The 17,652-nt window shown below is 45.8% G+C and overlaps 1 protein-coding gene across 2 annotated transcripts in view; it reads left to right on the top strand.

Annotated features, from left to right (window-relative positions):
- Positions 1 to 17,652, top strand: part of TTC29 (tetratricopeptide repeat domain 29) — a 986,907-nt gene that overhangs the window by 666,572 nt on the left and 302,683 nt on the right. For both annotated transcript variants that reach the window (XM_069242623.1, XM_069242622.1), the window contains one exon: positions 7,988 to 8,219. In XM_069242623.1, coding sequence (XP_069098724.1) covers positions 7,988 to 8,219 — 232 coding nt within the window. The remainder of the gene's footprint in view (positions 1 to 7,987; positions 8,220 to 17,652) is intronic.

The raw sequence follows: 17,652 nt of genomic DNA, 5'->3' as shown, positions 1-17,652 counted from the left end.
GATGCATACCTCATTGTAGTTTGAAGACTGGGGAGACATATTGGTTGACAACCACTTGTGCCAGGGGCTCTGCATACAAGAGGCACACCCAGACTGTAAGCTTTGGCCCAAACACAAATTTCCTAATGACTTCAAAGCGATAGGTCCAATCTGTGGTGTGAAAGGCCATCTGCGCGTCTAGAGAAAACACTAGTGCGGTCTCTCTTATTCTATTAATCCTGCCTGTAACCCATTGCAGGCGCCTTAGGTTCAGGGCAGTGCTTCGACCCGGCATGAAGCCAGATTAATCCAGATGTACCAAGGAGGGGATCGCCCTTACTAATCTTGAGGGCAGTATTTTAGCTAAGATTTTAACTTCCACGTTGAGAAGCAAAATGGGCCTATACAGGGCACATTTCTCAGGTGTTTTGCCTTCCTTGGATATGACCACTATGCTGGCGATTCGCTGATCCTGGGCCAAAAGGCCTTTGTCCGTACTCTCTCACTACATCGCCAGCAAATGAGGCGCAATAGTAGACGCAGTAAGTTTATATAATTCCATGGGTATCCTATTAGGCCCTAGGGCTTTACCTGAGGCCAGGTCTCTTATCACTTGCAATATTTCGTCCTGCGTTATTTCATGCTCTAATAGTTCTTTATGTTGGCGGTTGAGAGTCGGCAGACTGATATCCGATAGTAGTTCCTGGGAGTCAACAGTGGAGGCTGATGTGGTTTTGGAGTACAAGGCATTGTAGTATTCAGCAAAGGCCTCCGCTATCAATCGCCCTTGACGCACTTGAACCCCACTATTAGACTCTAACTCGGGCACCCACCTACTGTGTCTTTCTTTTCTCTCCAGCTAAGCCAGCAATTTACCCACCCTGTCCCCCACTTCATATAGCCTACGCTGCGTAGCCACATAGTGTGTGTGGGCTGCTTCCATCTCTTTGCCTCTATATTTTTTTTGTTTTAGCACCAGCTGGTGTTTTCTGTCTACCTGATCCAGTTCCCCTAGTCCAGCCTCTAGGTCTCTAATTTCGCTCTCTAGTTCCCCCGCATGCACTCTCGCATCTTTCTTATGTCCCACCATTGCTGAGCCCCTTGCCCCTTCATTACCACTTTGTAGGCCTCCTATAGTGTCTGTGAAGATTCGACAGACCCTACATATTCCTTAAAGTAGCATTGGGCTGCCCTGATAAAATTAGTACAGATCTGCAGTATCTTTAGATACCATTGACTAATCACAAGCCTTCGTTGTCCAGACAGGACCTGATTTCCATACAGTACCCAGATTGGTGAGTGGTCTGATAATCTTTGTGCCAAGTGCTTGATGTCTTTAATGTAACCTATCTGATGAGGGAAGTTAAGGATGTAATCAATTCCGAAGAGGCTTCCATGGGTCCCCGAGAGAAATGTGTATTGTCGCTCTTGTGGATAACAGGTCAGCCACCCATCAATAAGCGCCATAGCTGTCATAAAGTCTACAAGTGAGTGGTGAGATTGGGCCACCTGCTGATGTGGCAATCTATCTTGCAGCTTGCAGTGTGTCCCATTAAAGTCCCCCATAAGGAGTTCTCCATCTGACACTTTTAAGAGCAGGGCACTGAGTATGCATCTGCCATCCACATGTAGGCGCAGGGGAATGTATGCTCAGATAAAATTTAGCGTGGTTTCACCCCGTGTCCCAGTGAGTACTGCAAATCTGCCATGGCTATCCACCCATGTGTCTTTGATCGTAAAGGGCCAGGACTTGCGCACTAGGATGCCAACACCCCAAGAGCCTGAGGTGTGTTCTGCATGAGCCGCCATTTTATACCCCTTCTTTCTAGGGCTCGACATGTATTGCTGCATAGATGCATCTCCTGTATGAGATCAATATCAGGGGCATGCCATTGTAGATACTGCAGCACCACTCCCCTCTTTATTTTGTCCCCCAGCCTGTTTACATTCCAGGAGATCAGTTTAATGTCCATGACCCTATATGTCATTATTCCAGGTCAACATGAAATCAGCTATCCAAGGGTGATGACAGGGTGGTGTGATCTGTAGATTAGAATGCGTCGGCTGCGGCAATCTGGGTCTTGGTGGTATCCAACTACTGCTTATCGTACAAGTCATTTGTTCAAACAATCGACTAACAACAAGACCAAAACATACCCCCCTTGCTGCCTCCCTGCATGATGGGTTTAAAACTACCACCTCCCCAACTCTGCAGAGCGCCTGTTGCCCTTACTCCACGTTAAATTTTACTTTTGGGGTGGCTGTCGACTGAAAACATACATCCCCTAGGCTTCATCCTTATATGCAAAAAGTTGCTACATTACTTTTGTTGTTGTTAAGCCCCGTTGTAAGGCAAACCTTTCTTGCATTGCTGTATTCCCCATCAGTGATACGGCTGCAGGGTCTAGTGGTTTCCCCACCTGCTCTCCCCATCTACACAGGGAACAGAGTGCTGCAAGGTGTCTCATTTGGCCATTGAGTCTGTTCAGTGCTGGGCCTCTAGGAGGGATCAGAATTTCCTTTCACGACTGGTGCATCATTTGGTCTTCCTGTGTACAATCCCTGGTTCCTCGCATTGTTCCCTCGTCTTGCTGGTTCGGCCGTCCTGTTCTCGCTCTCCTTTGCGGTTTCTCCACCGGCTGCCAGCCCTCAAGCCATGCCTAAGCATCTGTTGGAGTATCAAAGGACCATGTTTTCCCCTCTGTGACTATTCTAGTTTGGCAGGAAAGATCATTGAGTATTTCATTTCTCATTCTCGCAGTGCCTTTCTAACCTTCAGAGAATCATGGGGCTGTTGTTGCACCTGCAGTGTAAAGTCTGGGAAAAAGGTTATCTTTGCGTTTTCGTAGAGGACCGGAGGGGCAGCTCACGCTGTTTGCATGATCAATTCTCTATCTCAAAAATAAAAGATTCTGGCGATGATAGGGCGAGGTGGTGCTCCCAGCTGGGATGGCACCACATGGGAACGCTCCACTGAGAAGAATCTGGAGAGCACTTTAGGTTGCAGTTCCCCAAGGATAAGGTCCTCAACAAATATTTCCACTACAGGTCCCTTGGACTTCTCCAGGTCCCCCACTATCCATATGTTGTTCCTTCTGAATCTACCCTCATAGTCCTCCAATTTAGCCTGCATGTTGGTAGTGAGGACCTGCAGTTCTGTAACTTGTGTTTTAAGGCTGGCAGCATCTTCTCTGAGGCTGGCAGCGGCGTCTGCAACTTCCTTCACTCGTGAGCCCATATTGCGGAGGTCCACTCGCAGGAGGTCCACCTCCGTCATTACTGAGTCAATTTGTGATTCTAAAGAGGTACGAATTCCTTTTATGGCCTCCATCACAACATGAAGTGTGGGGGATTCTGCCTCCATCGCCGCTGCCTCCATCGCTGCCTGCGTTGTCATTCTCCGGTCTGAGAGCCCTTCTGCTTCTGCGAACTCTTTTGGTATGGCAAATTTGTCGAGCTTAGTTTGTTGCACTGCCTTTCCCCCCGTGCCTCTCAGTCTGTGTGGCTGGACTCTTGGTTTTTTCTTATTTCTTTTTTATCCCGGGGGACAACCGGGACCTGCAGTGAGGCTGCCTTTCGGTACTCTCCGCCTGCCCAAGGGATCGAAACAAGTCCCTTGGCTGCCTGTCGGTTTTCCCTTCATGCAGCGCCTCGCCTGTACAGGAGTTATCGTTACTTCTTCTGGCTGTCTACGTTTCAGGGCCCTCGCTCTGTCACTTGGGAAGTGGTGGTCTTTACGCTATTGTGTGTTTTAACCTTCATGCCTTGTTATAGTTCTGACACTCCAGAGGGGTCAATGGCCCCCTCATCTCCTCCCCATGGTTTACCCACATCCGGCTCCCCCTCAGGCCAGATCGGCAACCAGGGGGCCTCAGGGACTTTCCTCTCGGGACCGACTCTTGTCCCAGTACCTCCAATCACTCTCACAGCTCGCTGTCAGGCACTCCCTGTTTCCTCACAGTCCGACTGGACTGCCAATTCCTTAGGTCCCCCCTTTCGGTGGACTCTCCTCCAATTCCTTGGCCCCTGCTGCCCCAATGTACACTCACTCCCCTGTGCGGCTGCCTGGTGGGTGGGGTCTTTCGACTTCTCCACTTCCCGATTAGGGATCTCCTCTGCTGTCCGTTGTGCAGGGCCGTGGCAGCTACACCCATGAGGACCAGTCCTCCACCTCACCAGTGCACACAGGGATCCCCGGGGACCGTCCGTCCCCTGCTAGATTAGGTGCACTGGGCCCCCAAGCATTCTAGGCCGATGCAACCTCCTCCTTCTGTTACGGGCTCACATCCACACTGCCGATGTGGCACGTCTCTTTGGTCCCCCTCCTCCTCCGTTTCCAAGTCCTCCAATCTGCGGGCCCCCAGGAGCAGGGGTCCCGTATTCGGCTCCCAGAGGCCACCACCTGCCACTGCGTTCCCAGCGGCCACTCACCCCCACTTGAGACTGCCAGTGGTCACTCCCGTCTCCAAGTTCCTCTGCGTCAGGGTCTCCTCCACGGGGTCTATCACTTCCTTTCCTTCGCCCATGCCATCAGATGGGCAGGGTTACTTGTGTGGGGTCCCAGCCTCGATCCTGTCTCCTTTCAGTGGCCACAGATCTCACGCCCCAGCAGGCCGGATCAGTGTACAGGCCTGGATTCCACAGTCACTAGGTAGCAACTCCTCATTACGCCCATTGCTTGTCACCTGAATCAGCAGGAGTCACAATGGGGCCCCAGTTTGTTCCTGTATGCCTGCATGGTTCATAGCAGGGATTTATCGGATGGATGGGCGGATATTTTATGGATTAAAGCGAGTTAGGGGCTCAGAGCCACATTTTTTTAACACTGGAACACTTAGCCCAGGAAATGTTCACCATAAAGCCCTTTAACCAAAAAATATTCACCATCTTTATGTAAGAAGTTATCTTACCTTACTGCAAGGACCCGTTGCAGTAGAAATATACAATTTAAGAAGCATAATCTTTAACATCTATGAGGATTAACTATTGTAATACCATAAAGCCTTCCACCCCTGAGCCAAACACATCGCTTTCAGATCATTTAGGGCCAGGTTTTTCAGGTCTGCTTCTTCCCATCTGGTCTTTATATGTGCAGCCTGTGTGTGAAAAGGCGTACTTGTTAACTACTATTACTATTCAATGGAATTAGAATCTAGCAATCTATATGTAAATATATTTATATAGCATATGAATGCATGTTCGGTTTATGTTATGCTATGATTTCATGTGCAGTACTTTGGAGGTATTTAATAATAAGTAGAGCGTGAGGTTTTAAGTCCACTGGGATAATTTGAGTACCTCCTCCAAGCTTGAATTTAAAAACCATTACAGTCAACAAAATGAGTTTTAAATGCAAGGGCTAGTATTTATGTGGTGACAGTAAACGTCAAGGAGCCTCACCCAACCAGGTTTGCACACCCTCAGAAGTTATAAGCAAGTTGGCCTAGCTACTGGTTTTTGACTTTCTAGTAATCCTCCAGTGAGGATCAGGTAAAAACTAAAATGGTTTGGAATCTTTTTCGGATTGTATAGGATTGCTTCCTGGTTCGTTCTAATTAAGTTTCCTCCTTATGACAATCCTGAGGAGGTAATTAAATTATGAAGAGATTGAAACACGTCGACATCATCGCAATAGGGTGGCATGCGTTGGAAGAGTAGAAAGATAAAGGTCTCAGTAGCAGCTCGCATCTTTAATGAGGAGGGGGGCGGGTGGTGCACGTGGGGAACAGTGCAAGGGAGCCGGTCAAAAAAGATAATTAAAATAAAATAAAAATGTACCCGCTCCTCCCCGCACCTCTGATCCGTCTCCTCAGGCTGCAGACAGGCACAGGCTCCCAGCCTGCCCTGCAGCCAACCCGGACGCTGCTCAGAGCAGCTCAGGTTTGGCTGGGAGCACTATGGCTGGGCGCTCCCAAGCAGACTGGGAGCCTGTGCAGGCTCTCTCTAGCCCTGGAGAGAGCCTACAGCGCATGTGTGTTCGGCCGGCCCGAGACGGCCGGCCAAACCCACATGCGCTCTGAGGGGAGTACACAGTGCACTCCCCTCGGTGCTCGTCACCCCCGTGGCCCCGCCCCTTCCACCACGAGGGGATAATAGACCTAGTTTATTATCCCTTCATGTTGAAAGGTTTGCAGCTTCTGCTGCTGCCTGGGGGTGGGAGCGGGGGTGAGAGGGGTACGACGCTGGGGCGACGCTCCTCCACCCTAATGGAGGAGCTGCCCCTGATAGGTCTTACTCATTAGTGAATGAAATAAGCAGACAAAATTAGTACCTGCTTTCGTATATGCCTCTGATTTGGAAATTAGCAATCTAAGTAAAGCATTGTGTTTTGTATTGTAAATGTGTTGTGCGGGGACTATGTAAAGATGGTTTGTGAACAATAAAGAAGCATAATAATTTGAAGACATTCTGGGGGTGATTCTGACCCCGGCGGTCTTAGACCGCCGGGGCCAGGGTCGGCGGGAGCACCGCCGACAGGCCGGCGGTGCCCCGCAGGGCATTCTGACCGCGGCGCTTTGGCCGCAGTCAGTGCAGGAAAACCGGCGGTCTCCCGCCGGTTTTCCGCTGCCCCTAAGAATCCTCCAAGGCGGCGCAGCTCGCTGCGCCGCCGAGGGGATTCTGACCCCCCCTACCGCCATCCTGTTCATGGCGGGAAAGCCGCCATGAACAGGATGGCGGTAGGGGGGGTCGCGGGGCCCCTGGGGGCCCCTGCCGTGCCCATGCCAATGGCATGGGCACGGCAGGGGCCCCCGTAAGAGGGCCCCGCAAAGTATTTCAGTGTCTGCCTTGCAGACACTGAAATACGCGACGGGTGCCACTGCACCCGTCGCACCTTCCCACTCCGCCGGCTCGATTACGAGCCGGCATCCTCGTGGGAAGGGAGTTTTTCCCTGGGCTGGCGGGCGGTCTTTTGGAGACCGCCCGCCAGCCCAGGGAAAAACTCATAATACCCTCCGCGGTCTTCTGACCGCGGAGCGGTATAATGGAGGGCGGAATTCTGGCGGGCGGCCTCCGCCGCCCGCCAGAATCAGAATCACCCCCTCTGTTGTCTTCTCATGAAGCACTGATTTGTGTATAAGCACTTTAACGTTGGAGTGCCTAGGATGTTACAGGCTGGGAATGGCAACTACGCAACTTAAGTTGCTCTGAGGATGCTTTCATTAATGAATGCCGAGGAGGAGAATTAGAAAGTCTAGCATCCAAGTGTATATGAATGTGCCTGAATGTATCCCCAGCTGAAAAGAGCCGCATTAGATACACTTCCTGCCCAATAGTGCACTTTCCCCCATCTACGCCCCAAGCCTAATTTGGAGAATATCAACAATACTAAGTCACAGTCACAGGAGATACTGTCCTTGGATCCTGATCTCTTTGTAGCCACGTTCACACATTACATTTTTTGCCCACGAACGCTCTAAATCGGTCCGCAAAAATCTTAGTGAATCGAGACTGTTTTTCTTTTTTAATGTTTTCTGTATGCGTTTTTAATTTCATAATTATGACTGCCTTTTATTACATTTAGGGGGTTATTACAACATTGGAGGAGGTGTTTATCCGTCCCAAAAGTGACGGTAAAGTGACGGATATACCACCAGCCGTATTACGAGTACATTATATCCTATGGAACTCATAATACGGCTGGTGGTATATCCGTCACTTTACCGTCACTTTTGGGACGGATTAACACCTCCTCCAAAGTTGTAATAACCCCCTTAGTCTTCAAACAACCACTACTGTTCGTACTACTGATTTGTAAAAAAATATTTCAAACAAGGCAAGTGGAAATATAACGATCAGAGTGCAGAATCACAGGGGTAAAAACTACAAATTAATTGTTAGTTAAAAATGAATCATTTCATGCAGTAGGATGTCTAAGTAGAAAATAAATCGTTTGCGCTATAGAGATGGATTGCCACGTCATGCACGCTCTTACATAAAATCAGTGCTTAAAAAGTTACTCTTTGGGGAAAGGGAAACAAAATGATCTTTCCTTTCTTGTCGTCATCAGGGGGGCTACGAGAAAGCTTGTGAGTATTTCCTGCAAGCTTACGAGGCAGCTATCACCCTGACGGAGCCGCTGCTGGCGGAGGAAGCACAGGTTCATTATGGCATTGCGAAAGCTCACGCGCTGATGGTGCCAGTTTGCAGTCATACGGAGGCTGCAGATCCCGTCAGCATTAGGCGACTGGTGGCATGGAAAGAGAACAGAAGTGACGTGTTCAGTGACCCCTTTCAAGCTGGTAAGTCACTGGCTTTCAAACACATTAGTGCTGCATTGCCCTTACAGACGAGATTTTTTTTCCTTGCAGTTGTATATGTATTGAAGTTAGTCTATATTCGAATGCTTCATCGTGTTGTCTTTGTATTCTGTTTGTCAAGTCGATGCGCCTTTAATTTACAGTTTCATTTATTACTATAAAAAACATCTCAGGCTTCGCAGTTTTCTATAGCATGCAGTATATGTTTCTACCGGTTTTGGAAAGATGTGGTTTGTTGCCATAGGTATCGACTGAGTGTGGTGGATCCTGCATGAATAAATCCGATAAAGAGGCTCCTTCATCTCCATAGTTTCACCATGTTGCATAGATGCACTGCTGTTCTTACCTGCCTGCTCGTCTTCCACTGCTGACAGTGGAGCAGGCACCTAGGACCACCCTCTCAGAGTACCCCGGGCCGCAAAAGGCACGTGTGCACATTGCATCGTCACAGATCGTCGTGACACCCCTTCCGTGATGCCGTTGAGAGAGTTCTAAAGTCTACTGCTGGCGTAGTGTAATGGGGCCAGGCCCTCATTCTCATGGGCACGTGGCGCCGTGCATGTGAGGGGAGGTCTTTGCCTTTACTCCTCCCACACATTACTAATGCAAGTGGGCTGGCAAAAATGCCCTTGAAGGAAGTGCTATCTACTATATGCCCATAAGGTGGAAAAACATTAGCTGCGACCACCCCCATCCCCGTGAGTGCTCTATGGGAGGGGGCACACACGTCCCCTGAGACAAACCCAACGAGAGTTGCAGTCACCCCTTTGTGATTCTGTCCACAGTAACATTGCAAAGAGGCAGTTGCAGAGCCGTGCTTGAGCACCCTGCAGGGGTGTGATGGGCTGAGACATTTTAGGGCATTGGCAAAGTGGGCAATTGCCCAAGGTCTCCAGCTTCCAAGTGTCCCCTGAGAAAATGAACTTTGTCTCTTTGACCTCCGTCTATTCTATTTCTCTGCCTAAACCTGTCTGCCGACCTCTTCCTTTGACTCCGAGTTTTGGAGTCCTGGGTAAGACACATTTCAACTATTTTTGTCTGACCCTGTTAAGGTTTAACATATAATTTAGCATTGTTTGGCATCATGTGGGATTGAGGTAGCGGGAAATGGGTAATAAACATAAAAAAACATTCTTCTCTACAGGGGCCACCAAAATATGTCTGACCAGGGCCCCCTCATAATCCTTAAAATGCCACTGTTGATGAGTGCCTTAAGGCTCATGGGAGTGTGGGTACCTATGTTGAAACACAAAGAAACGTCTGCATCTTTTCTGTGTGTGTTCGGTGCTGCCCTGTATGCTGAGTTAATGCATGTGCTGGAAGCAGAAGTATTTACAATCAGCCGTCCTGGTCCGTGAATAAAGCTATAGGCAGTACATCATGCAGTGAGGCTGTTGCAACATCTACTATGACTCTGCAGTCTTTCTCCACCCTTTAATGTTCTCTCTTTCAATACTAGACCATTAGATCGTTACTCCAACTTGTCGTGGAAAATGGGGTAGTAATACTGGGACCGTTATTCCTGAATTTGGCCATTATCACCTTTCAATTGACCAACCCAGACCGATGTTATTTTTCTAGCTACTCCCTTCACCAGGTATTACAAGTTCGAAGTGTGGAATGGAGAGCAACATTCGGGCTCTGGCTTTACCATTCCTTTATCTCGTTTTTTTCCGAATTCCTGTCTCTTTCTCGCTCCCTGACTGCAGGTGGAAAGCGTGAGTGGAAAAGCAGGTGATTTTACTGGTTACAATTCTGCAGGCTGTAAAACCTGCAATTGCGCCGGGTGGTACCTCCACAGAAGTATGTAATGACCACAGAGTTACTGAGCAACTTTTAGAATTGTTAAACCTTGAAATAGACGTGTTCAACTTCTCGTTTAAAGACGTGTTTTATATTAGATTTTGTATTCTGTTCAAATAATTATGCTGCTCATTCCCACCTCCTGGGAGTGGAGTGTTTGCACTAGACGTCCTCACATCTTTCCAGCTCTTTTGCTTCTTTAAACATGGTCAGTTGGTATTCTTGTAACCTATAACTCTTGTTTACAGCATCGATAGTACCTCATTAATACCTAACACACGCTGCACCCCTCAATTCCATATTTCATGTGTAAACTGGTAACAGAAGAGTGCATTTAGGAAGCCTCCTGAATCTTGCTCTAGTATTTAGACTTAAAATGGACAAGTCCCATCTCCATGGTCATAGGCCTTCATCCTGTCTAGGGTTTCAGAGACATTATTGGTTAATGACTTGTATAGTAATGAAATTGCCTTTAAGTGCAAGCTGGTAGACCAGCGCCTGTTCTTTACAGGAGAACAGTCTTTAAGTTGTTCAGCCTTTTTTGTGCCTCTCCCGTGCATGCCACAGTTGCAGGTTTCAGTTAGGACGCATTTGAGGAAAAGTTATTCAAAACTTTATAAACCATTTGGACCCCAAACATCCCCTTGCTTCGATATATTTATCAAAACCCATTTAACAAAGCCCAATACATTTTTCAGCACGTTCAGTCAATTAACCACAAGGTTTTCCTTTAGTCAGTGCTGTTTTTCAGCAGAGGTGAGCTGTAGCGTGATGCTATACCTTCACCACAGTTGCGGTGGGTGTAGGTAGCTTCAGCAGAATCCTGTTGTTGACAATGTGCCTAGTTAACCTCTACATCTTAGGGCATGCTGGTCAATTCTTTAAGATGGCTCCTGCTGCTTATAAAGTGATCATTCATTTGCTATTGTAATTTGAGGTGCCCAGTAGTGTTTTTGGAAACTGGTCACATCGTATGCACCTCTACACAGTGCGGGCACAATTATCCTTTGCAGGGCCCCTAAAAGAAATGTGTGGACTGTATCATCCCGAAGAAGCCCTCTGGTATCAACTGTGGAGTGTTTTGTAAAGTGTACAGAAACTTTTAGAGATGAATCATTTTATAAACACAGCTTGGCCTCAAAGTGGAGAGGTAAGCATCTCCAGTGCTGAACATCTGTCTTTACATTTTCCAGCACAACAGTTAGGTTCCGTTTATAGAATACTGCCCCACTGTGCAGTACATATATCCACAGGCATCAAAAAGCGTCAATCCTGAAAGAGCAGTGAATGAGAACAACATTGATTTGGACAAGCGTTTGCTGAATACCTTACAAAATACCCTAAAAATCCATAGTAGTCTATCTGTGGGGGTTTCATAATGTTTTTAAAGGTAATCAGGTCTTGCGTTTGAAATATTACAGTGGCTATAGTAGTTATCCACTCTGTAGTTATAGTTAGGATCGTCAGAGATAGTAATTCCATGGATTTTTCACCATTAATATCTTTGCGCCCGTTTGACGAATCTCCACTAAACTTTCCAGACCTATTTTATTTTCTACATTGGCAGAGGATAGAACGTTTTGCACTGATTGGTCAAGAGGGAGCAAAGATAAAAGGAAGGTTCCAAAATGCATTTGGGCACCAGTGCATTTTCCATAGACTTTGTATTCGTGCGTAGCAGCCAAACACCCAGTAGAATTGCCATCAAATTTGGCAGGATTGCAGATTATGGTATGCAGATAATCTTTTGTGGTGTTACAGATAAGTAGGATAAGTATTTGTTACGTTATAAGGTATTTAAACTTAGTGATATCCGTTGTTGCAGTAGTTTCACAAAATGTGACGGTATTTCAGGAAACAACCACTGTCCATAGTGATGACAAGGCAATGATTGCCATTACAAAAGTTGAAGGCAGTCATGTTGTTTTAAGTCCACGTTCCCTTTATTCAGAGTTAGGGCTTTCAATATAGGTAAGTATAAGGTTTGATAATTTTTCCCTATCTACTACCACTATATTAAAGTGGTAATAGGTAGAGAAATGTATTTATAAGTTTGTATAAATTTAAAAAATTGTACAGACTACTGTAGCACTGCCTTGGAAGTAACTCTGTATTTAAGAAAAAATTAAGAAAAAAAATAAAGGTTGAAAAATTAAAACATACACTTTATGACAGTATATTTTACAAATATAGCATAATGTGTTTTTCATTTTTAACATATTTAATTCTTACAAAAATGTCTACAAAGTACTGTGGTCACATCTATAAATTACTGCTCTACCTACATTTTTGTTTAATAAATTGCATGTTTTTCTGTAAAGTGGTATAAAAATATATAGAAAAATATAATGTAAATTTCTCTACCTATTGCTCCTTTAATAAAGTGGTAATACATCGGGAATAACAATAAAACCTACTTCTTACCCACATCTAAGGCCCTAACCCAGAACACACCGTAAGTGTGCTGAAAACTACAGGGCTGCCTTTCACATTTTGTAAACAGAGCAATTAGCCAATTTGATACTGCCTTCTCATCAGCATGTACGTTGGTATTCAGCAAAGCTACTGCTGTATATAGCAGCACAATATAGAACTAAGTATACAAGTAAGACTTTTAAGTTTTACAGCACCTGCACTATTTACACCTACTACCAACAATTAGCATTTACACCTTTTAATATATATTCTTGCCACATTGCACCTACATCTGTTCATTCACTTTCATACTAAATCTTTTTCAAGTGCCACTCTCCACTCCATGCCTTTCTACTCTACCCCTCTTCACTCTACGTCACTTCACTATTCACCCCTTCACCGTACGCCACTCCCCTCTACCCTATTCCGCTGTACGCAACTCTACTGTACGACACTTCACTTTATGCTATTCAACTCTATGCCACTCCTCTCTACGCCACTCCACTCCACTATATGCTGTTCCACTGTACAGCACTCTACTCTACCCTATTACACTGTACACCTTTCCACTCTACACCACTCCACTGCATGCCACTCCACCATTCACCACCTCACTATATGCTATTTTACTGTACACCACTCGACTCTATGCCACTCCAGTCTATGCCACTACACTGTACCCCACTCCATTGTATGCTTTTCCACTCTATGCCACTCCACACCACTGCACTCTAGGCTCATTGAGTATAAGCCACTCCACTCTATGCCACTCCACTGTACGCCACTCTACGCTGCTTCACTCTACACCAATCCACTCTGTGCTATTCCACTCTACCCCAGTATACTGTATGCCACTCCAATCTATGGCATTCCACTGTACGCCACTGCACTGTGCAGTACCCTATTCTACTCTGTTCCACTCCATGCCACTCTACACAATTCCACTGTATGCTACTCCAAACATGGCATGACACTGTACAACACTGCACTGAGCGCCACTCAGTCTGTGCAACTTCTGTGTACTCAACCCTACCACCCTCATCTCCACTGAATGACCCAGAACTTTGTCCCTCCACTCAATACCACTCCCGTCTACGCCACTCCAATGTATGCTATTCTACTGTAGACCACTCTGTGCCCCTCATCTGTACGTCACTATACTCTGACACTCCACTGTACACTATTACACTGTGCACTGCGCCTCTCTAATCTACATACAATAGTATGTCACTACAATGTACCCCACTCCACTCTACGTTCCAACACTCTACGCTATTCCACTATCCTCCACTGTATGCCACTCCACTCTAGACCCCTCTATTCTACACCACTTCACTCTATGCTGTTCTAATGTACACCACTCCCCTCTATGGTACTCCACTCTGCGGCACCCTACTATATACTACTCCAGTCTTTGCCACTCCATTCTATGCCACTCCACTGTACACTATCACATTCTACACCATTACACTGTATGCCACTCCACTCTGTGCCACCTTGGTCAAGGCTATTCCATTGTATGCTACTCCACTCTATCTAATTTCTCTCTATGCCATTCCACTCTATGCCACTCTATTCTCCGCCACTCCACTCTTCACCACTTTGCTCTAGGCTACTTCACTCTATGCCAATCGACTCTATCCTATTCAACTGTACAGAGGTCCAACCTACCCCATTCTACTGTATGCCCATCCACTGTATGCCACTTCACTGTACGGTGCTCCACTCTACATTATTCCACTGTGCACCACCCCAGTGTACGCTATGCCACTGTATGCTTCTCCACTTTACGAAAGTCCACTCTATGCTATTCCACTGTATGCCTCTCTGCTGTATGTTACTCCACTCCATGCCACTTCACTGTATACTGTTCCACTCTATCCCACTCCACTGTATGCAACTCCAGTCTAGGCCACTCCACTGTATGCCATTCCACTCTGTGCTGTTCCAGTGTATGCCACTCCACTCTATGCCACAATGCTCTGACCTGACACTGTACGACACTGCACTCTACGCCACTCCAGTCTATGCCACTTGAGTGTACTCTGTTCTATGACCCTCTACTCCACTCTACAACACTCAACTCCCCTCCACTCTACCAAACTCTGCTGCACTCTCTACTACTCCACTGTATTATCGTCTGTCACTGTACAACACTGTAGTCCACTCTCTTCCACACTTTACTCCACTCTGTACAACTCCCTCTATGACACTCCACCACAATTTACTCCACTCTACTCTACAACACACTACTCCACTGTACTCCACTACTCTACTCAATGGCACCGTATACCATTCAATTCTACAACACCCTTTACCACTCCACTGTACCACACCCTACCACACTCTACTGTACTCTAACCCACTCCATTCTAGAATACTGTACTCCACTTTATATGACTCCACTTTACAACAGTTTCCCACACTCTAACATACCATACTGTTCCTCAATACTACACCCAACTCCACTCCATGACACTTTACTCCAGTGCATTCTACTTCACTCAACTGCACTCCATGGCACTGTATTGTACAACACGCCACTCCTCTATATGATACTGTAAGCTATGCCACTCCACTCGACTCTGCTGTGTGTTTTGCTTTCCTTATCTTATGACCGAGCTGACAAAACTCTGAAATGCGCTTCTTAGTTTAAAGAAGACATTTATTATTATTACTTCACCACGAGGTTCCTGAGAGACGAGATTAGTAGGTTGGAAGCACACGTTTAAAAGTAGTCACAGCAAGGAAGGCAAAATATATCAAAGTACTTCTCAATTGCAATGTACACAGCAAATACATGTGATTATATTATAGCATAACTTCAAAGCAAAGAATAAAAGTCAAATTCATCACCGTAGGGCCTATCACTGCTCGTCATCTTTCTCATGCCTGCAAGTTGATGACTCCTGTTCAACTGCGAGAAAGAGATTTTCCACCCAAACGGGAGGTCAGGCAGCTGACGTCCACTCCTGACTGAAGTCCTGGAAAATTCCCCCTTGCTGCTGCCCAGGGATACCGTCTTATAATGAAAAAGCCTGCTAACAGCCCCCTTCCTCTGGTAGTCAAAACATGCAGAGTTGGGAAGAAAACAAGCCATTGGAGATTGGCCAGATCTCCTAAACCTCGCTTCTTCCCAAGGCTGAGTAGAGAGGACAACACAAAATATACGCTCTTTTATCACGCTAGGGCTCGGTGAGAATTCGAAATACGAAAAACACAGCTTGGTCTACCATGTGGAAAAACACAGCTCATCTGCAATGTCTCAACTGCAATGTCTAACTCCACGATAAAGCCAATTGGCAGCTAAGCTGAATACAACATGTAATGTCTAATGCCATGTTAAAGCCAATAGGCAGCTAAACTGAATACAACATGTAATGTGCTGTTGGTGAACATTGAACAACTAATATGCGCAGTGGTGAAACACAAAGTCAGTGGTCAAACACAATTAATGGCATAACACTGTGAGAAATTTCATGACACTCTGTGCCACTTTGCAACACTCCATTCTACACTTCTCTACTCTATAAAAGTCCACTCTATTGCATTCTACTACACTGAATGGCACTTTACAACACTGTAGTCCACTCCGTGCACATACACCCCACAGTATAATATTCCACTCCGCTTTACAACAGTCTGTGACACAGCACTCTCTGTATGAGATGCAACTCCAATTTATGACACTATGCTACATCACGCAACTCTACTCCACTCTACTGTACGACATACAAATCCACTCCATATACTTCACTCCACACTACATTAGGCCACTCCACTGAAATCCACTCTACTCTACTGCATGACACTTTACCTCACTGTATGCCACTGTACAACAATCCACTCTACGGCACTACACTGTACAACACTTTACTTTATGCAACTTCACTTTACTCTATGCAACTCCATTCTACAAGACTCTACTGTAGTATATACCACTCTACTCTACGCCTATCCATTCTATGCCACTATACTACACTAAATGACACTATAAGATATGCCACTTGACTCCTTTCTGTGACTTGCCACTCCACAATAGAACACACCTCTCTACTGTACAACACTTCCCTTCACTGTATGACACTGTACCAAAGTCCACTGTATGACATACCTTTCTACGGCCTTCCACTATACAACACTACAGTATATGAGACACAGTGCCACCATTCTGTATGACAGTCAACTTGACAGCACCAAACTATATGACACTGAACTCCACTATATGCTACTAAGATTTACCACACTCTCTTCCACTCTATACCACTGTACAACACTCTATTGGATGACACTCCACTCTGTGACACTGGTAGTCGATGACATTCCATTGTACAACTTTCAACTGTACTGCACAACATGCCCCTCCACTATATAACACACCATTCCACTCCACTCCACCATACAACACACCTCTTTACTTCACCGTATGCCATGCCACTCTACATTGTACACCACTGCACTCTGACAATACACTCTGACCTTGTCTTTCACTATACCCTGACACTCCACTTAACAACACTCGACTAAATGACACTTGACACTATGGGCCTGATTCTAACTTTGGAGGACGGTGTTAAACCGTCCCAAAAGTGGCGGATATACCACCTACCGTATTACGAGTTCCATAGGATATAATGGACTCGTAATACGGTAGGTGGTATATCCGCCACTTTTGGGACGGTTTAACACCGTCCTCCAAAGTTAGAATCAGGCCCTATGATTTGAAACATATTTTAATTAAAAAATACATTTTGTTCTACTGAAAATAGCAAACATTAAAGCTCAGTTATGGTTAAGATTTAAAAAAAAAACTTTTTTCTATATAAACCCAACTTGAACTATACAAACATTAGAAATTCTAAACTCGTAGTTATAACTTAAGTTTAGAATTTGCTCACTGCCTTTAAATTACTTTTATCTCAGTTCACAGCCTTGTCGTATCACTTGCCACACCACATTAACTATAACTCGCACTAATTGTGCTTGTGCATTTTTCAGGCAGCAATAAAAACATCAATATAACTCTGGTGATTAATGTTAATGCTGGTAAGACATCCGAATTGTGTCTACTTGCAGTTTTTACTCATAAAGTAGTGCAAAGGGATAATGTGCTTGCTGCAAAGAACGTGTACCATGCACATCAAAAAGCTGTGCGTGAACTACGAGTAGCTCCTTAAAAAAGAAAAATAGATGTGTG

Source organism: Pleurodeles waltl, chromosome 1_2 (assembly GCF_031143425.1).
Source record: "Pleurodeles waltl isolate 20211129_DDA chromosome 1_2, aPleWal1.hap1.20221129, whole genome shotgun sequence".
Lineage (NCBI taxonomy): Eukaryota > Metazoa > Chordata > Amphibia > Caudata > Salamandridae > Pleurodeles > Pleurodeles waltl.
This window is presented reverse-complemented; position numbering and strand designations above follow the sequence as displayed.